We start from the raw sequence: 21567 nt of genomic DNA on the forward strand, positions 1-21567 counted from the left end.
AACTTCTCCACAACAGTATCACGGACCTGCCTGTTGTGTTTCTTCATCTTCATGATGTTATCTGCACTTTAAAAAGAACACCGAGTCTATCACAGAGCAGGTGCATTTATACGGAGACTAGATTACACACAGGTGGCTTATATTTATCATCATCAGATATTTAGGACAACATTGGATCCTCAATGATCCTCAATGAACTTCTGCAGTGAGTTTGCTACACTGAATGTAAAGGAATAATATTGCACGCCCCAATTTTCAGTTTTTTATTTTTTACAAAAATTTAAATAAGCAATAAATATTATTCACCTTCACAATTGTGTCCCACTTGTGGTTTATTCTTAACCATAACATTTAAAATTTTTATCTCTTTATGTTTGAAGCCTGAAATGTGGGAAAAGGTTGAAAAATTCAAGGGGGCCGAATACTTTCGCAACGCACTGTATACATGTATGTATATATACATTATATACAGTATATATATATATATATATAATACTGTACCAACTACATCTGGAGTGTTTCACACTCTTTAATTCTAAGATTTATTGAGCACAAGAAATATATTATTCTTATTTTTAATATATTGATAATAAGTTATATTTTAAATCACATCTCTTTCCCCTACTTTTCACCTCCCTTATCTTAACCCCTTCATGACCGAGGACGTTACTAAACGTCCTGACAGGGAAGTTCCCCACCAAGGACTTATGGGTATGTCTTGGTGATCAGAGGCCACTTGGTGCGATCGCCGCTAGGTACTCTGCTTTTTGCCAGCGTGACTTAAGGTCGTCATGATGACATCCGGGTCACCGGACTACGGAAAGCCTTAGGGATCTTGCCTTCCAGCAAATTTTGCGTTCAAAAAGTCAAATGACATTCCTTCACTTCCAAACCTTGCCATGCGCCCAAACTGTAGATTTCCACAGCTTATGGAGTATTTGCGTACTTGGGAGAAATTCCACAACAGATTATAGAGTGCATTTTCTCCTGTTACCCTTGCGAAAATGAAAGATTTGGGGTTAGTTCACGTGAACAACCTAAAGGGTTAATAAACTTTTTGGATGTGGTTTTGAGCAACTTGAGGGGTGTAGTCTTTAAAATGGTGTCACTTTTGGTATTGTTTTGTCACCTAGGCCTCTCAAAGTCACTTCAAATATGATGTGGACCATAAAAAAAATGGTTTTCTAAATTTTGTTGGAAAAATGAGAAATTGCTGATAAACTTTGAATCCTTCAAACTTCCATTAAAAAAAGTTTCAAAAATTGTGTTGATGTAAAGTAGGTGTGGTGTGGGCAGGCATATGTTATGGACAACGAGCACAGGTACATTTTATTGATGCCATTTTAATGGACTAAAATACCGTGATGAGAAACTGATTCTATTGTTGTGCATTCATCCATGACCATCACCTCATGTTGCTGCATGATAATGCATGGGTCCATGTTGCAAGCAACTGTACAATAATTCCTGAAAGCTGAAAACATCCCAGTTCTTGCATGGTAGCACACTCACCAGACATTTGGTGCACTGCTAAAATCACAGAGTTGGCACCTGAGGAGCATGAGCATCTTTCGTCAATGTCACCTCCTTGAAAACTAGAAAAACAGTGGTAACCTCAACAAGTCAAGTACCTTTCACATTTGACTTTGTTGAATGGGGTCCATGCACATCTCTATTTTAATTGAGTACTGTGCGGTGAATGTTAGGCAATGAGTATCATGAAGTATACTATGTAATGGGAAAAAAAACAATCTCAAAATCGCCGAGATCTGTTGAAGCGTTCCAGAGTTATAACCTCATAAAGTGACACTGGTTAGAATTGAAAAATTGGCCTGGTCATGAAAGTGAAAACAGGCTTGGGGGTGAAGTGGTTAAACTCTTTAGCTCAATGGTGTCCATTGATGTGTATTTTTTTATCTTTTGTCAACCAAACTAGTATATAAATTGTGTCCTTTCGTATTCCCCTTTTGGAGAATTCCTTTTCTTCCTCTCAGTTTCGGGAATCTCACATGGAAAATGTTGTCCTAGTGCAATACAGGCACCTTCAGTTTCAGAAATACTGGGACTCTCACCCTCCTGACTGACAAACATTAGGGCCTTGATGACTACCTCCTGAAACTGAAGGAAGTAACCCGTATTGAGGGTATGATTTCAGACTAAAGGCCCATTTACACACAACGACATAGCTACCGAGATGTCGTTGGGGTCACGGAATTCGTGACGCACAACCGGCCTCGTTAGCGACGTCGGTGCGTGTAACACCTACGATCAAAAATACTCACCTAATCGTTGATCGTTGACACGTTGTTCATTTTCATAATATAGTTGCTCGTTGTGGACGCAGGTTGTTCGTCGATCCTGAGGCAGCACACATCGCTACGTGTGACACCCCAGGAACGACGAACAACACCGTACCTGCGTCCTCCGGCAACGAGGTGGGCGTGTCTTTCCTTCGGCTGCTCTCCGCCCCTCTGCTTTTATTGACCGCCAGCCATGTGACGTCGCTGTGACGCCGCACGAAGCGCCCCCTGAGAAAAGAGGCAGTTTGCCGACCACAGCGACGTCGCTAGGCAGGTAAGTATGTGTGACGGGGGCTAACGATATTGTGCACCACGGGCAGTGATTTGCCCGTGACGCACAAACGACGAGTAGAGTAATGCTGCTCAAAATATATTGCTTTGAAAGGATTGTCAACTACTAGAACAACCCCTTCTCATTCCCCTGGTTTGTGGCCATTAAAATAAAAAAGCTTACACTCATCTCCCATGCCAGTGCTCTTCCAGCAGTGCCAGGATCATGTGAGATTGTGACATCACGTGAGCCCCATGCAGAATCACCGACAACTTCTCTCCCCAACTTCATATGTAAAAGCTCTTACATGCTGTTAATTACTCATACGTCTGAAGGTGAGGAGAGAGAAGCAGGCGGTGATTGGGCAGGGACTTGCATGACATCACAACCTCACGTGAGTCCCGACACCACTGGAATGACGCCGGCACGGGAGGTGAGTATAGGCTTTTTATTTTAATGGGGACAAACCTGAGTAATGAGAAGGGTGTCATGATCCAGGCCGGCTTTTTACTGCTGCTGGTCTCACCCAGCTCTGGCCTGGTCATGTCAGGGGTTAACTTCCCTTGAGTCGTTCTGGATCCCAGGACTCTATATATTGCCTCTCTACCTATGGCTCCCTGCCAGTGATATTTCTGCCTTGCAGCTTGTATGCTGGCTCTGGGGAGTGTTCCTGATCTGTTGTGCCTCCCAGCTACTGTGTCCTGGCTTTGACCCTCCCCCCGTTTGTCTGCCTATTCTGCTCCCTGATTTCCCTCTCATGTCTTTTGTTTGTGTTTCCCTCTACATACCTGATCTCCCGGCTTCTGACTTGGTTCTGCTTTCTAACTTTGATATTGATCCTCCCTTTGCAGTGACTCTACTTTCCAGGCTAGACCTTGACTGACTACTCTTTTGCCCCCTGGTGATTCGCCTGTTAACATTGCTGAAGTTACTCTGCTAAACTTCAGCAGCCTTTCCGTTACAGTGTTTTTTGTCTCTCCTTCACTACTCTTCTGCCACCTAGTGGGGATTACGCTGTACTGCGTCTTACTAGCCTTTGTACAGCGTGACAAAGGGGTTGGCCAAGTAGGGGACAACACCTTTAAGCTGTGACAAGTCATTAAAAGTTCATGGCTACATTTGTTGGTACTTTGTGTCACATGCTTAATGAAAAGGAAACCAACCATGTATACATACAGATTTTTTTATTTTAATCAAAACTTATAAAAGAATACAAGTACCATTTTGTCTTTGTGCGTCAAATATATAAATGTGGTCATTATATCACTAAGACATGTTTACATCACGGGAAGCCCGGCATTTCCTGCCATATACACAGAATCTTAGGGCTCCTTTCACCTGACATAGGCCAAAAGACTGCCTCAAAACCATCAGGAGATCCTCCCAATGTATACTTGCAACCAAGGGTCTTAACGTGCTATGAAACTAGCCTAATTTTCACAATTATTATGTTATTGCTGTACTAAATGTGACCATGCACAAATTATGGTATGAGTGATGCAACAGGACTAAAGAATGAGACCATAAACAGATCAATTACATGGATCTTAACTGTCCTTTTTAACCTCAGAGGCTCACTGCTAAAGAATGAGTTATTGCCAATGAGATAGGAAGATTTGTCTATTGCATCTGTTTTATTTTTCATGTTCGGACTAATAATCATCATAATTCACTGCAGCTCCATGTCGGAAGGTGTTTGGATTACGTGGTCCGATTGGTGCATCTTCATCATAGTGGTGGTGGTGAAAACCTCCATAATATTCCGTCCCAGCACGGCGTTGGTTCATCCAGTAATCTGCATCATCTTCATATTTCTGTTTTGAGAAAAATATTTTCTATCATTATACTCATCCCATTGATGTGCATAAGCATTTAGATCTTTTTGACCACTTCAGCCGTTTAGGGTCTGGTCACACGAGCCGGCCAGCAGCACTAAATGAATGATAACCGGTAAATATTTACTGATGAAGGTCGTTTCATAGTTTCTTTACACAGGCAGACAGCAGTAAATGATGTGCACTTAGTGATCTGTAATAGATCGCTCAGTGCGCAAAAGCTGCCATTGTTCTCGGCAGCACTGGTTCTGTTTACCCAGGACGATGCGCTTCTAAGAAAGATGATCTTTTGTGCAGAACAAAAGATCATTTTATCTGATGAGTTAAGGGGCCTTTACACACTGAGACTTTCAGCGATCCCACCAGCGATCCCAACCTGATAGGGATCGCTGGTAAGTTGCTAGAGGTTGCTGGTGAGAGGTCACACAGTCAGACGCTCCAGCGATCCCACCAGCAACCTGACCTGGCAGGGATCGCTGGAGCATCGCTACATGGGTTGCTGGTGAGCTGTCACCAGCAACCAGTGACCAGCCCCCAGCCAGCAGCAACGCACTGAAGCGATGCTGCGCTTGGTAACTAAGGTAAATATCGGGTAACCAACCCGATATTTACCTTGGTTACCAGCGCACGCAGCTACACGTGCAGAGAGCAGGGAGCAGCACACACTGCTTAGCGCTGGCTCCCTGCTCTCCTAGCTACAGTACACATCGGGTTAATTACCCGATGTGTGCTGCAGCTACATGTGCACAGAGTAGGAGCCACGCACACTGCTTAGCGCTGGCTCCCTGCTCTCCTAGCTACAGTACACATCGGGTTAATTACCCGATGTGTGCTGTAGCTACACGTGCAGAGAGCAGGGAGCCGCGCACACCGCTTAGCGCTGGCTACCTGGTCTCCTAGTTACAGCACACATCGGGTTAATTACCCGATGTGTACTCTGCTACATGTGCAAGGAGCAGGAGCCGGCACTGACAGTGAGAGCGGCGGAGGCTGGTAACGAAGGTAAATATCGGGTAACCAAGGACAGGGCTTCTTGGTTACCCGATCTTTACCGTGGTTACCAGTGTCCGCAGAAGCCGGCTCCTGCTGCCTGCACATTCAAGTCCCCTTTACACACTGAAACTTTCTAGCGATCATGCTGCACAGCGGGACACAAAGGACCAAAGAATGGTCCTGAACGATTTGTAGCGATCAGCAACTTCACAGCAGGGGCCAGGTCGCTGATGTGTTTCACACACTGCAATGTCGCTGGGGAGGTCGCTATTACGTCACAAAACCGGTGACGTTACAGCGATGTCGTTTGCGATGTTGCAGTGTGTAAAGCCACCTTAAGTGTTTTAATTGCGGTGATCGACGCCTGTTTACACTGAAAACATATTATGAAGCGAGTATCTCTAGGGTTGTTAGTTCACGATAATCTTTCGGTGTAAATCTACCTTTAATATGTCCTGCAGTCATGAGATCGCTGATCACAGTGATTGGCTGCAGCAGCCAGAAAAATTTTCAATAAAAACACAAAAAAATTAAAAAACCTATTTAACCACAATGAAGTTCTGAGGTTTTCAGCTATTTTGTCCTATCTGTTTTTTGCATCACAATAAAAAAAAAAAATGTTCCTAGTTGTAGACACGTTCTTAACATGTCAAAGGGGTCAATATTTTTCCAAGGCAATGTATATATTTATTTTTAGATAGCGGAAGCTTGGGGAGTAAAAAATAAATTTACCTGGAAAAACCTCTCTTCAAAATATTGTCAACTATAAGGGGTACTTTGCACGCTGCGACATCGCTACTGCGATATCGTCGGGGTCAAATCGAAAGTAACGCACATCCGGCGCCGATAACGATGTCGCAACGTGTAAAGCCTAGATGCGCCGATAAATGATCGCAAAAGCGTTGTAGATCGGTGATCTGTGTAGCGTCGGTCATTTTCATAACGTCGCACCAATAGGAGATACGATGTTGTTCCTCGTTCCTGCTGCAGCACACATCGTTGTGTGTGAAGCCGCAGGAGCGAGCAACATCTCCTTACCTGCCTCCACCGGCTATGCGGAAGGAAGGAGGTGGGCAGGATGTTTACGTCCCGCTCATCTCCGCCCCTCCGCTTCTATTGGCCGCCTGTCGTGTGACGTCACTGTGACGCCGCACGACCTGCCCCCTTAGGAAGGAGGCGGCTCGCCCGCCAGAGCGACGTCGCAGGAGAGGTAACTGCGTGTGAAGCTGCCGTAGCGATAATGTTCGCTACGGCAGCTATCTATCACAAGATATCGCATGTGCGACGGGGACGGGTACTATCATGCTCGGCATCACTAACCGATGCTAGCGATGTCGTAATGTGCAAAGTACCCCTAAGTGATTGATGAGTATTTTCAGTGAGTAAAATTAAAACGATGAAATGCATGTTTTTAATATCCCACAAGTCAGTCCAAAGCATTAAGGGGGTGGTTCACCCATATTCATTATAATGATGGCCACATAATACATTACTGTATGTTGAGAAACAAGGTTTCTCTCAAATATCTTGTGTTGCCAATAGTGCCTGTGAGAAGCGCTATTGCAGTTCGCTGTTCCCCATCGCCTAACCCCCGGGCTCAGTGACTTCGGGGATCCAGTGATGTCTCAGCACAGTGCAGCTTCAAAGCGCAGCACCTCCCTGCTCACTCCTCCTTTGCTGCAGAGCGCGCAAGCAGGAGGGATGCTGGGCTGTGCTGAGCGGCGAAGCTCCACCCACAGCCGAGTCACTCACGGAGACTGGGTCCAGCCACGGTGATATGAGGTGAGCAGGAAGTTGACGTGACATTACCGGATCCCTGTGGTCACGGGGTCAGGAGATGGGGAGATGGGGAAGAGCGGTCCGCAATAGCGCCGCTCACAGGCACTATTGGCAACGCAAGGTATTTGAGAGAAACCTTGTTTCTCAACATAATATGGTTGTGGCCAATAATAAATATGGGTGAACCACTTCTTTAATATATAGTGAGAATATATAAAAGTAGATTAACAATGGCACCTCAGCTCACTTGGCAGAAGTAGATAATTGTGAATGTTTAGGTTAATTCTGTTTAATTTCATTTTTAAGCGAGTTTCAAAGAACATCTCAATATCATATCATGAACATTTCCCAAGTTTGTGATTGTAATCTATAAAGACATGCAGCATTTAGCAGAACTTACTGTTTCATCAAAGCCCATGTAGAGGAAATGTTGGTACCACTGCTGCACCTCAGGGCGACTCCTGTCCCAGAGCTGACGCTTTGTTCGCTTTAGTGTATTGAGAAACTCGTTGGCTTTGTTCCCATCTACAGATACAATCGTTTTTGCAGGTTCCTTAGCTGATTTCAGCCAACAAGGAATAGAAATTAAAATCTGAGATTAATTTCTTGACCTACTTGGCTTCAAGTTATAAAAGATAAGTGTTTAGATAAACAGCCGTTCCATTAACTGAAATATTCATTCAAGGATTATTCTATGTCTGTCATCAAAATAGATGTTAAAGGGAACCTGTCACCAGATTTGGGGCCTATAAGCTGCAGCCACCACCAGTGGGCTCTTATATACAGCATTCTAACATGCAATATATAAGAGTCCAGGCCGCTGTGTAGGACATAAAAATGACTTTACAATACTTACCTAAACAGTCGATGCTGTGGAGTTGGGCCATATGGGCGTTTCCGTTCTCCGGTGCCGGCGCTTCTTCTTTCGGCCATCTTCATCCTCCTTCTAAAGCCTGTGTGCATGACGCGTCCACCTTATACACACTTGCCGGTACCGTGCAGGCATACTACAATACTTTAATCTGCCCTGCTCAGGACAGATCAAAGTGCGCCAGCGCAGGACCTCAATGACGGTGCGTGTGCATGACGTAGGATGCATTTTGCACCCCGGCTTCAGAAGAAGGAAGACGAAGATGGCCGAAAGCGTAGGCACCGCACCAGAACAGAGCCACCCATCTGACCCATCTGTACGGTACCAACCGTTTAGGTAAGTATTATAAAGTCATTTTTACGTTCTACACAGCGGCCTGGGCTCTTATATACAGCATGTTAGAAAGCCGTATATAAGAGCCCACTGGTGGTGGCCTCAGCTTATAGTTACCAAATCTGGTGACAGGTTCCCTTTAAAGAAATCCTGTAAAGATGATTCATGCTGCCCAAACCACAGGCAGCATTAAGAGATATTGCAGACTTGAAAAGATATATCCACACGGTGTCTTATAGAAGCCGGCATACTTTCATTGTGTTTGAAGCAGAAGACACTTATCATAAACACTGGTAATGTTTTCTCTACATGTGCGTGGACAAGTTTGCCACCATTGTTTCTTTTTATTTAATTCTATATATAACATTTTTGAATTCCATACACAACATAGTGGTGGCTTCATAGTGGAAGTTATTATAAGACAGGACTGGTCACTTCGTTTAGCTGATTCACAGCTTACCAAGCCTGAAGCAGGTAATAGAAGTTACAAAGTCAGGGCATACGCACAGCAAGTTGTTTTGATATTGCAGTGCATGTGATTATTCTTTTGGGCGCTTAGCTCTATTTCACGCGGGTTCCAGGTAGAATCCTCCTGAAAAGATGTTGCGTGCAAATTTAGTTTAAACTTGAAACTGTGCAGCTTTACACGGACACCTTACTTTAAAATAGGTGATGGGGCTGAATAGTTGTGGAGATAGATTGGCATTGGGGGCTCTTCTCGGACTCTGTAATACTATACGTCTCGTCTTATGTGTGCATAAGGAGAGACCTATCAATGTAACTGAGCAGGCAGGAAGAAGCCAGCAGGAACGTACCCTTGTGACTCAAGGCCGGGACGAAGGGAATGCAGGCGTAAGCGACCGTGTAAGGCGTTACCTCATGTGCCAAAGGGGTGGGGCACAAATTGAAAAAAAATATTACAATCAACTTTGTCTGCAGCTAACCTGCAACTTTCTTATTGAGTCACCGCATTCACCAATGCAGCATAATGATGGCCACAGAGCAGGCACACAGGTGAACAGTGTCGGTGAGTCACTACCATAGCTCACCAGTCTGTCTGCAACTAGGTATGCGGAGAAAGACTGTGGAAAAAAAAGCGCAAATAGGGTCTTACCCCAATATGTGTAGGGTAGGGAGGGGGGAGTCAATACACTCACCAGATGCAGTTGTGAAAGTCACAACCACTATAACCGCATGTAATGTCGATCCTCGGCTGCAGCCACCAAACAGCAGATAACAGAAAGCGAAGGAGAAAGGTGTTCAAATGCCGCGCCAACGGATCACTTAGGCAGATGTTCAGATCAATGTCACTTTATTGTCATATAGGTCGACGCGTTTCCGGAGCATCTGCCCCCTTCATCAGGACCACCAGGAACAGAAATAACATCAAATCTGTCCCAGTAAGACGATACATACAATATATAATTACATATTGTATGTATTGTATTGTATTATATATTGTATGTATCGTCTTACTGGGACAGATTTGATGTTATTTCTGTTCCTGGTGGTCCTGATGAAGGGGGCAGATGCTCCGGAAACGCGTCGAACGTTTCCTAAACGCTGCCTAAGTGATCCGTTGGCGCAGCATTTGAACACCTTTCTCCTTCGCTTTCTACAACTAGGTATGGCATTCACTCGCTTTATACTGGTTGTTAAATTGAAAGTCGGAGTTTAGTGAACTGATAGATCCTTATCCAATGCTTACAGCTGCCGCGCACTAAGCACTGAGCGGTGACTGAAGCTGCGCCGGCGCCACCCTGATGACTGAAAGCCCTAGGCTGTCGGGAGGAATAAATTTCATCTCTTACCAGCAACTTGTTGCCAGCGGCTGGCAGCTTCAGATTGCTATTAAACTGCAAATTAACCCTATATTTGCAGGTTAATAGCATTTAATCAGCTCCCTTTAAGATATTTAGGATTTTAAGCAGTGACTGACTCACCTTCTCTTTTCTGAAGCATCATTCGTAGTTTGTTTCCACTTGATGCATCTGGAAATATATTACATAGTTATCATTCTTGTGTGAAGCATTCGGAATTCATCTTCTTTAAAGCTGTTTGTTTTTGAGTAGTCTTATATACAATATTGTGGAAGTGAAAAACAGTGTTGTTGCTTTATTTTCCGTGTACTTAAATTAAATATGAAATACAATGAGCTGTTAAAGGGGTTTTCCCACTAATAAAGTTATTTTTAAAGTTAATTTTAATCAATAAGTCTTGGAAAAATAATAATTTCCACAATTGAATGTGCTTAAAAATCATGTTCCTGTGCTGAGATAATCTTATATATGTGCAACTGCTATGTACTGTGTAATGGCCGTGTCTGACCGTACAGAGACATGGTATGGTCATATCATATATCTCCTGGGCTGGGGAGGACACAAAAGTGAGTATAGAGATAGCTCAGCAGGGGATCATAGCTGATTTTTTTTGTGAGGTAAAATATCTCCCTGCTTGTTTTCAAAAAATATTTTAACTCAAAGAAAGAATAATTTGCGACCTCGTGCTGTAATATTGGTATACGTCTTTACATCCTACTCTGCCCTTGACATGATTAGATCATGTTGCTGTATAGTCAGACACGGCCATTACACAGAATACAGCAGGGGCACATATATAAGATTATCTCAGCACAGGAACATTTTTTTTTAACACGTCCGATTGTGGAATTTATTATTCATCTAAGATCTATTAATTAAAATGAACTTTTTACGTGGGAAAACCCATTTAAGGGTAAATCCATTGTGTTTGTTTGCAGACATTTTATACCATACTATACATATGCTTTTTATATATAGCCAGAACATTCTCCCACATTAACTAATTTGAACTATTGTCTTTTCCAAATTACAAATGATAAGGTTTGAGAAATTAGCCCTAAAATCTACATCTTTTCTTAACACTTACCAAATTGAAAAACTTTTGAGAACATTAGCTGAGATTGCTAAGTTAAAGTGAACCTGTCAGATCCAATATGCACCCAGAACCACAAGCAATTTTGGGTGCATATTGCTATTCCCTGCCTAACCGTCCCTGTATACACTAGCATATATATCGTATGCTAATTAGCGAGGGGACTAGTTCCAAGGGCGTTCATTCCCCTGGCTAGTCAGCTCCATTAACATGTTAGTACACCCCTGTTGGCCACTATGGGTGTGCTACCATGCTAATGAATGTGCAGCGTCACCTCATCTCACTCACTTCTCCACTGCCATTGCATAAGTTTAACTCTTTACAAAGGATTTGGAGCTGTAGTTAAAGTTTTATATACAGTGCCTTGCGAAAGTATTTGGCTCCCTTGAATTATTCAATCTTTTCCCACATTTTAGGCTTCAAACATAAAGATAAAAATGTAATGTTATGGTGAAGAATCAACAACAAGTGGGACACTTGTAAAGTTGAACAAAATTTATTGCTTACTTTAAACTTTAAAAAATAAAAATAACTGAAAAATGGGGCATGCAATATTACTTGTCGTCTTTACTTTCAGTGAACCAAACTCACTCAAGAAGTTCATTGAGGATATCTGAATGATCCAATTTTGTCCAAAATGACTGATGATGATAAATATAAGCCACCAGTGTGTAATCAAGTCTCCGTATAAATGCACCTGCTCTGTGATAGTCTGTGATCTGTTTAAAGCTCAGATAGCATCATGAAGACCAAGGAACACAACAGGAAGGTCCGTGATACTGTAGTGGAGAAGTTTAAAGCCGGATTTGGTTACAAAAAGATTTTCAAAACTTTAAACATCCCAAGGAGTACTGTGCAAGTGATCATATTGAAATGGAAGGAGTATCATACCACTGCAAATCTACCAAGACCCATCCGTCCATCCAAACTTTCATCTCAAACAAGGAGAAGACTGATCAGAGATGCAGCCAAGAGGCCCATGATCACTCTGGATGAACTGCAGAGATCTACAGCTGAGGTGGGAGAGTCTGTACATAGGACAACAATCAGTCATACACTGCACAAATCTGGCCTTTATGGAAGAGTGGTAAGAAGAAAGACATTTCTCAAAGATAGCCATAAAAAGTGTTGTTTAAAGTTTGCCACAAGCCACCTGGGAGACACACCAAACATGTGGAAGAAGGTGCTCTAGTCAGATGAAACCAAAATCAAACTATTTGGGCACAATGGCAAACAATATGTTTGGTGTAAAAGCAACACAGCTCATCACCCTGAACACACCATCCCAATTGTCAAACATAGTGGTGGCAGCATCATGGTTTGGGCCTGCTTTTCTTCAGCAGGAACAGGGAAGATGGTTAAAATTGATGGGAAGATGGATGAAGCCAAATACAGGATCATTCTTGAAGAAAACCTGTTGGAGTCTGCAAAAGACCTGAAACTGGGACAGACATTTGTGTGACACCCTGGCAAAACCAGGTAGTCACACAGTTAGGCCCCCGCATAACACCTCTCCCACACAGGGTTAAACCAGCCATCAAAATCCTGGTCTCCCCCCTCAGGGACGGACAGACACACCAGTGGGCGGGACCAGGTGGAAGGAAAACGCCCACCTAGGGGTCTGGAGAACAAGCAGTTAAGCTCAGATAGGCAGAGTTAAGCTCAGTCAGTTGAAGTGAGAAGTTCAAGTTGATAGGCATCGGGGTTGAAGCCCCGTCATACTGAATAGGTGGCAGACAGTGGCCAGTGTCAGCATGAGACGGGAAGATGGCAGCCGGAGATCCGAGGTGGATCGGGGCAGGGTTGTAGCCCACCGGTACCAACACCAGAGAACCGACCTGGAAACTGTGCACAAAGGGGGTACTTGGACCCTGAAGCCAGGACCGGCACCAATGGCCTAGCTAATTAACCAATTGAGGGCAGGATTTTAGGTCCTGTCCCAACCTAAGTCCTGAAAAGTAGACAACCACCCACCGAGAGGGATAGGGCATCTGCCAGGGCCCGGTAGATCTCACGGGTCAGCGTCAGACGGGCACAGCTTCCAAACAAAGGACCGGGAGTGGACTCCCGCGTTACACACCAGGAAGTCCATCACAGGAAACACAAAGTGCAGAGGAAAGGGACATTGACCACCAGCCTGGGTGTGGGACCAGAAATACACCCGCGGCAGCCGGCCACCATCACCTTGGTTTACCAAAGGACTTGTGTGATTTATTCAACCGTGAGTAACATCCCCGGTCTGACCGGGTGCGCCGGCCCTTGCCGTTACCATCCCCAACACAGAGACATTGGGCCCCGGGGCATCCATCCCTACCCACGGAGGGGTTAACATCCAGCTGCCAGCCCATCGCCTCCGGGAGCCCCACAACAGCAGCGGTGGTGCTACACCTCACCACGCACCATGGGTGGCGTTACAGACAGTTTTGAAAAACACCCGTACAAATACATTCCCTTTTTATTCGAAGTGTCCGTGCGACCCCCGGGTCCCGTAGAGTTCGTCGAGCAATACCGCAGATCCAGATCCGAGCAGCACGGCTGCTGGCATGGGGGCGGCACATTTGTCTTCCAACAAAACAATGATCCCAAACATAAAGCAAAATCTGCAATGGAATGCTTCACAAATAAACGTATCCAGGTGTTAGAATGGCCAAGTCAAAGTCCAGGCCTGAATCCAATCGAAAATCTGTGGAAAGAGCTGAAAACTGCTGTTCACAAACGCTCTCCATCCAACCTCACTCAGCTCCAGCTATTTGCAAAGGAAGAATTCGCAAGAATTACAGTCTCTTGATGTTCAAAACTGATAGACACATACCCCAAGCGACTGCAGCTGTAATCGCAGCAAAAGGTGGTGCTACAAAGTATTAACTTAAAGGGGACGAATAATATTGCATGCCCCAATTTTCAGTTTGTTTTTGTTTAAAGTTGAAAATAAGCAATACATTTCGTTCATCTTCACAATTGTGTCCCACTTGTTGTTGATTCTTCACCATAACATTCAAATTTTTATCTTTATGTTTGAAGCCTGAAATGTGGGAAAAGGTTGAAAAATTCAAGGGAGCTGAATACTTTCGCAAGGCACTGTATAAAGGAAAACCCTTTTAATTCTAAGGTTATAGTATATTTTACATACAGACTAAGTTTTATAGACTTTCCATAACAAGAATTTTTAGTAACAGTATACCTCTTGTGTGCAATAGTTTTACACTCTATTATTATTATTATTATTATTTATTAATAACAACTATTTTATTGCTTTTTTTTTTTGTGCAGCACACTGAGATACTAGTGACAGTCCAATCTATGATCAACATCATTGTGAAGAACCAAAAATGTCTGTTGCATGAGTGACCATGCCTTGTATTGTAGCTCATTCCCATTCACGTTGGACTGCTTCATTATACCGATTTGGACAGTGGGAATTTGTCTGGGGTGTCAGATAGATTAAGCATATGATATCACTTTCTCCATTGAGGCACTTGTCCAGATGTCAAGGAATAAAATCCATTCTGGTTCATCCTGCTCACTACAAAACTTCTCCTTGGACCTAGTCATCAATATAGGTCTGAAAAAGTTATTTTCAGCTTCCGAAAGATGGACTATAGATGGATAGTAGAAGCTGTATGCAGGATTCTTCAAAACTTCTAATTTCTAAGTAATGTACAGGTTCAGGACATGTGTGTGACTAATCAGTGTAATGCAAAAACATTGCACCATCGGACAGCCATCCATTCTCTTGCTTTGTATTTCAGTTTCTTAAAGGGTGTCTGTCAGAAAAAAACTGACAGCATAAACAAAACACATAGCCATGTGTGGGATATAACCTCTATAAAAATCACATTGTTAATTCTAATTATAGCTTCTGTTCTGCAGAAAATAAAGTTTTACCAAACCTTCTATTTAGGATGCTCAGTGCACTCTTGGTGTGGCTAAAGATCGCAAAGCACCATTCTTCCTAGTAGTTTTGCATGCCTATGCTTCCTTCACTAGTTAATGACAGCACAGACTTACCTGAGGTTTCCCTGTAGGTTATGCTGACTTCAGGCAACCCAGAACTGTCAATCACCAGTGAGGGAGGCGTGGTCATGCCAAATCAGTGGGCAAAATGGTGTACTGAGCCTCTTAATCATACCAAAGGTGCCCTGAACAATTCTTATATGCAACAACCTCTTCTGTCCACTAACATAGTAAGTTCACAATAGCTTCTATGTGCTCCAGTAGCATAGCTACCAGGGGAGAAGAGGGTGCGATCGCCCCGGGCCCCGTGCTCAGAGAGGGCCCACCTGGAGCTACACTACTCATATATATGTGTGTGTGTGTATATATACAGTACAGACCAAAAGTTTGCACACACCTTCTCATTCAAAGAGTTTTCTTTATTTTCATGACCCTGAAAATTGTAGATTCACACTGAAGGCATCAAAACTATGAATTAAAACATGTGGAATGAAATACTTAAAAAAGTGTGAAACACCTGAAAATATGTCTTATATTGTAGGTTCTTCAAAGTAGCCACCTTTTGCTTTGATTACTGCTTTGCACACTCTTGGCATTCTCTTGCTGAGCTTCAAAAGGTAGTTACTGGAAATGGTTTTCCAACAGTCTTGAAGGAGTTCCCAGAGATGCTTAGCACTTGTTGGCCCTTTTGCCTTCACTCTGCGGTCCAGCTCACCCCAAACCATCTCGATTGGGTTCAGGTCTGGTGACTGTGGAGACCAGGTCATCTGGCGTAGCACCCCATCACTCTCATTCTTAGTCAAATAGCCCTTACACAGCCTGGAGGTGTGTTTGGGGTCATTGTCCTGTTGAAAAGTAAATGATGGTGTATCTAAACGCAAACCGGATGGAATAACATACCGCTGCAAGATGCTGTGGTAGGCATGCTGGTTCTGTATGCCTTCAATTTTGAATAAATCCCCAACAGTGTCACCAGCAAAGCACCCTCACACCATCACATCACCTCCTCCATGCTTCATGGTGGGAACCAGGCATGTAGAGTCCATCCATTCATCTTTTCTACCAAGACACGGTGGTTGGATGCAAAGATCTCAAATTTGGACTCATCAGACCAAAGCACAGATTTCCACTGGTCTAATGTCCATTCCTTGTGTTCTTTAGCCCAATCAAGTCTTTTCTGCTTGTTGCCTGTCCTTATCAGTGGTTTCCAATCAGCTATTTTACCACGAAGGCCTGCTGCACAAATTCTCCTCTTAATATCTTAATAGTTGTTCTAGAGATGAGAAGGTGTGTCCAAACTTTTGGTCTGTACTGTATATATATATATATATATATATATATTGTGTGTGTGTGTGTGTGTGTGTGTATATGTGACGCCCTGGCCGATCAGGTCGTCACAGGGTATTGTGCAATCTGCCCTTCTGTGCGATATCCACCTCCTTGGTTACGGGTCCCCAACTATGGTGTTGCCATCATCAGCTAATCAAAATCCTAGGAACACTCTGCACCACACCCACCAGACACACTAGTGGCCGGCCTGAGTGGAATAGGGTTGCCCAATGGGGGGGTTGGTTAAGGGTGCCAGTCAGAGAAAAGGAGAGTGAAGTTTTGGAAGTGAAGGAGAGAGGAGGACACGTCGCTCATTTTCTAAAAATCGAACGTCCGGTTGTTCAATGTTCCCGAGGCAGCACACATCGCTCTGTGTGACACCCCGGGAACAATGAACTGCAGCTTACCTGCGGCCGCCGGCAATGCGGAAGGAAGGAGGTGGGCGGGATGTTTACGTCCCACTCATCTCCGCCCCTCCGCTTCGATTGGCCGACCGCTGTGTGACGTTGCGGTGACGCCGAACGTCCCTCCCCCTTCAGGGAGAGGATGTTCGCCACCCACAGCGAGGTCGTTTGGAAGGTAAGTACGTGTGACGGGGGGTTATTGTGTGACGCGGGCATCAAATTGCCCGTGCCGCACAAACGATGGGGGCGGGTGCGATCGCACGAGAAATTGTAACGTGTAAAGCAGCCTTTAGGTATCCATGGTTATGACCACAAGCAACTAAGTACAATGCCCTTCACATGAGGTAAAAGACCTAGCTATTCAGGAGAACTATACTACATTTATAATTGGAGGTATTTGCTAATATTATTATTACACCTACATATTGGGATGGGATCTTGGAGATGGGAATAATCCATTAAGGTTTATGTTCACACACTGCAGCTTTTACTGCATTTTTTGGTGCATTTTTGATGTCACAAAGATGCACCTAAATGCGCAAAGTCTGTATTTTGCTGTCTATACAGTGCATCTTTTTTGGATGCATTTTGGCTGCGTTTTTGAAGATGCATCACGTCAATTCTTTTTGCGTCTTGTACGTGCATTTTGAAGGGCTGGCAGATCAATTTCCCGCTGACTCGAGGTCGGGGAGGGGGGACTGATCCCAGGTATCTGGCTAGATGTTGGTTCCCAGAGAATCAATGGGGACCAAAATCTGGCGCAAAAGGGTAGGAGCAAGCGTTTCATACTAACCGAATCACCGCACGGCTGTCACACTGATCCCGCAGCCGGTCATTCACTTCCCAAGCCGCTCATTACCTTCATTGAATAAGCACTGCTTTCCCCGCCCACTAGTGGCTGTCTGACTACAACCAATTACAGCCGCTGGTGGGCAGGTCTATATTGTACAGTACAATAAATAAATAAATGATTAAAAAAAACGACGTGCGGTCGCTCCAATTTTGATACCCAGCCAAGATTAAGCCTCACAGCTGAGGGCTGGTATTCTCAGGCAGGGGAGACCCACGTTATTGGGAGCCCCCAGCCTAAAAATATCAGTCAGCAGCCCCCAGAATTGTTGCATCCATTAGATGCGACAGTCCCAGGACTTTATCCGGCTCATCCCAATTGCCCTGATGAGGCAGCAATCAGGGTAATAAGGAATTAATGGCAGCCCATAGCTGCCACTAAGACCTAAATTAGTAATGGCAGGCGTCTACACAAGACACCCTCCATCACTAATCTGTAAATGAAATTAAATAAACACAAACACCAAAATAATTTATTTGAAATAAAAGACAAAAAGGCATCTTCTCTCACCACTTTATTAACCCCAACACAACCCTCCACGTTGAACGTAATCCACACAAGGTCCCATGACGTTTCCAGCACTGCTACATATCTGAAGCTCACAGCGAGCACCATAGAAGAAGACTGCCTGCTGTGAAATTCAGGCCGCAACTGAAGTGAGCCACACGCTAAGCAGTGATGTCACTCAGGTGACCCGTGGCCACAGCCTCTACTTGTGACAGCAAATCACCTGAGTAACGTCCCGCTGATCGCGCGGCTCACTTCAGTCACTCGGGTGATTTGTTGTCACAGGTGGAGGACTCCAGCTGTGGTCTTTGGTAACCTGAGTGACATCACCGCTTATCGCGCGGCTCACTTCAGTTATTGTGTGGAGCTCACAGTGGGCAGTCTTGCTCTATGGCCAATCGCTGTGATTGTCAGATGTAGCAGAGCTGGAAGTGTCGTGGGACTTCGTGTGGATTACGTCAGACCTGAAGGGGTGTTTGGGTGGTTAATAAAGTGGCGAAAGAGGGTGCTTTTTTGTCTTTTATTTCAAATAAAGGACTTTTTGTTTTGTGTTTATTTACTTTCACTTACAGATTAGTGATGGGGGGGTGTCTCATAGACTCCTGCCATCACTAAGCTGGGGCTTAGTAGCAGCTGTGGGCTGTTATTAACTCCTTATTACCCCGATTGCCACCGCACCAGGGCAACGGGAAGAGTTGGGCCCAGCACCAGAATTGACGCATCTTATGGATGTGCCACTTCTGGGGTGGCTGTGGGCTGCCATTGTTAGGCTGGAAAGGGCCAAATAATGATGGCCCTTCCCACCCTAATAATATGAGCCCCCAGTTGTCTGCTGTACCTTGGCTGGTTTTAAAAAAATGGGAGGGACCCCACGTCATTTTTTTTTTTTTAAATAATTCAAATAATTTAAAAAAAGTGTGGGATCCCCTCAAGTTTTCATAACCAGCCAAGGTACAGCACACAGCCTAGTGTTGCAGGCTGCAGCTGCTGCCGTTCCTGTGCTGGATTTGAAGAATGGGTGGTATCCCACGTCATTTTTTTTTAACAAAAACAAATTTAAAAAACAGCTGACCAAGCAAGCTATCCCTCTATAGAGCTATTCTGTTATTTCTTTCTATCTATTCTATATGTTCTTTCTATTATATATCTATTATCTGTTATCTATCTTTTATCTGTTATCTATCTATCTATTATCTATTATCTATCTATTCTCTATCTATCTATTCTGGCTATCAATCAATTATCCTATCCTATCATCTTTTGTTTCTCCTTTAGAAAACACATTAACAAAAATGAGTCAAAAATGTGTTTTTTTGGGCCACAAGCTGCATTTTCTGAGACCACAGGAAAAAGATGCTGCAAGATGCATTCAAGATGCACTCAGAAAAAAGATGCTGCGTGTGACTATAGCCTTATGGTATATAACCAAATAACATATAGAACTATATATTACTTACAGCCTTGCGTACACCTAGAGATTCTCCATAGACAGTGATAATACCACAAGGTTGTCCGAATCATAAACTTAAAAGTAACACCTAGCTGAGGCATCTTTCATTAATAGGAACTGTTAGGATGCTCCGTATATCACAAGTGTCTCTGAAATATTTCACTGACAAGAAGACATGGAAATATGGATTTTTCCAGAATGGGGTTAACACATAATTTGGTCAAATGCCCAGGAGAATAAATGGTTACAACCGCCAATGTAATTTTTACACTGCGCCCTGAATGAAAAAGCATATTCCGGAATATTAGGATCTCTGCTGTACAAGTAACAAAGATTTGATGTTTAATGCAACCAAAGCAGACAACCTCGCATCACTATCCTACAGTTTTTTCATTCTTGCAGGCAATTTACATAAAATTGAGATTTTTTTTCTAATAAATGAGAAGTTGTTTATCTCTCAAAATACAAAATATTTGTTGACTTGTGTTTTTTTGTGTCGCTATTTGTTTTAGTAGTAACTATTCACAATATAATAGCAGAATTTTAGGATTACTTTATAGTATCACCTTACTCTTTAGAGCAGCTATGGAATTAAGGGTTATATTCTTCTAGATATTTGTACCTTATACCCTAGAACCATGTAGTAAGCTGCTATACTCACCTGGGCATACAAGTACCATGATCAGAAGCACCAAGAATACACATGATAGTCCAAGACGTTGTCGTAGAAAGGAAAGTAGTCCCATCTTGTTTGTAAAAAAAATCCTGGTTATCCCTTACCTAGACGTAAATGAGAAGAGATAGTTTATTAGCCTTCCCATGCCGGTAAACCTTCATTAAGTAGGTGGGTATGAAGGGTGGGTACAGAACTGAAGAACCTTTTCAGCCAAGACCTTTTTCATTGAAGGTTACTCTAGGCCATTTCTAATGAATGCTGGCAGTAATCAACATGACATCTAGGTGCAAACATCTCCTGTAGACATTTTTCTTTGGCGTGTATACAGGTATTCACATTGTAGGTAAACACATTGCTTGACGGATTTCCTGGCTATAAAATGTAAAACGTTAACCAGAATGTTGAAACACAACACAGTTCTTATATCTAATGATCTAATGAATTAGAAGCGAAAAGCTTTGCAGAAAATGATGTTAAATGTGGTGAAATATCACACAGAAGCATTATTCTTCTTTTACTGTCTTTTTTGTGTACCATTACTCACCCTTCTCATGAGTTGCGCACAGCACATGCCTCCCTTGTAAATACCGTTATCTTAAAAGCAACCTGTCACCTCTATTTCAACTGGGAAAATCCTTCATTTGGTTTCCACCCCATTTGTTCCTGGACAGTCCTGGTGAATTTGAGACTGTTGGTAGTTATATTTGAGTTGCCTATTCATACAATGTTACTTAAAGTAAGGGTCCCCCTCCTACCTTAAAAATTAGTGAATTATTGATTCCCATGGATCATGATTTATACAGGGTGGTCCAAAAGTAGGTGGACAGTATGTGTAATAGGGTTATGAAGGGGGAGATTTATGAAACATGGTGTAATGTGAAACTGACTCAGTTGCCCTTAGCAATTAATCAGATTCCACTTTTCATTCTTCACAGACTCTTTGGAAAATGAAAGGTGGAATCTGATTGGTTGCTAAGGGCAACTGAGTCAGTTTCACAGATCCAGTTTTCACAGATAAATCTCCCTCTCCTTTGTTTTCTTTTCAGATAATTCAGATGACCCATAATGGTAAATAATTTAAATACAGATCAAAGAAAATGGA

The 21567-nt window shown here is 43.4% G+C and overlaps 1 protein-coding gene across 1 annotated transcript in view; it reads right to left on the bottom strand.

The window, feature by feature from the left end:
- Nucleotides 1-3794: 3794 nt before the first annotated feature.
- Nucleotides 3795-21567, bottom strand: part of ECRG4 (ECRG4 augurin precursor) — a 43437-nt gene continuing 25664 nt past the window's right edge. Inside the window, exons 2-5 of the mRNA XM_075334262.1 lie at nt 20451-20569; nt 10326-10373; nt 7579-7736; nt 3795-4385 (exon numbers count right to left, since the gene is read on the bottom strand). Coding sequence (XP_075190377.1) covers nt 4224-4385; nt 7579-7736; nt 10326-10373; nt 20451-20535 — 453 coding nt within the window. The 5' untranslated portion in view covers nt 20536-20569 and the 3' untranslated portion in view covers nt 3795-4223. The remainder of the gene's footprint in view (nt 4386-7578; nt 7737-10325; nt 10374-20450; nt 20570-21567) is intronic.

This window comes from Anomaloglossus baeobatrachus, chromosome 2 (assembly GCF_048569485.1).
Source record: "Anomaloglossus baeobatrachus isolate aAnoBae1 chromosome 2, aAnoBae1.hap1, whole genome shotgun sequence".
Lineage (NCBI taxonomy): Eukaryota > Metazoa > Chordata > Amphibia > Anura > Aromobatidae > Anomaloglossus > Anomaloglossus baeobatrachus.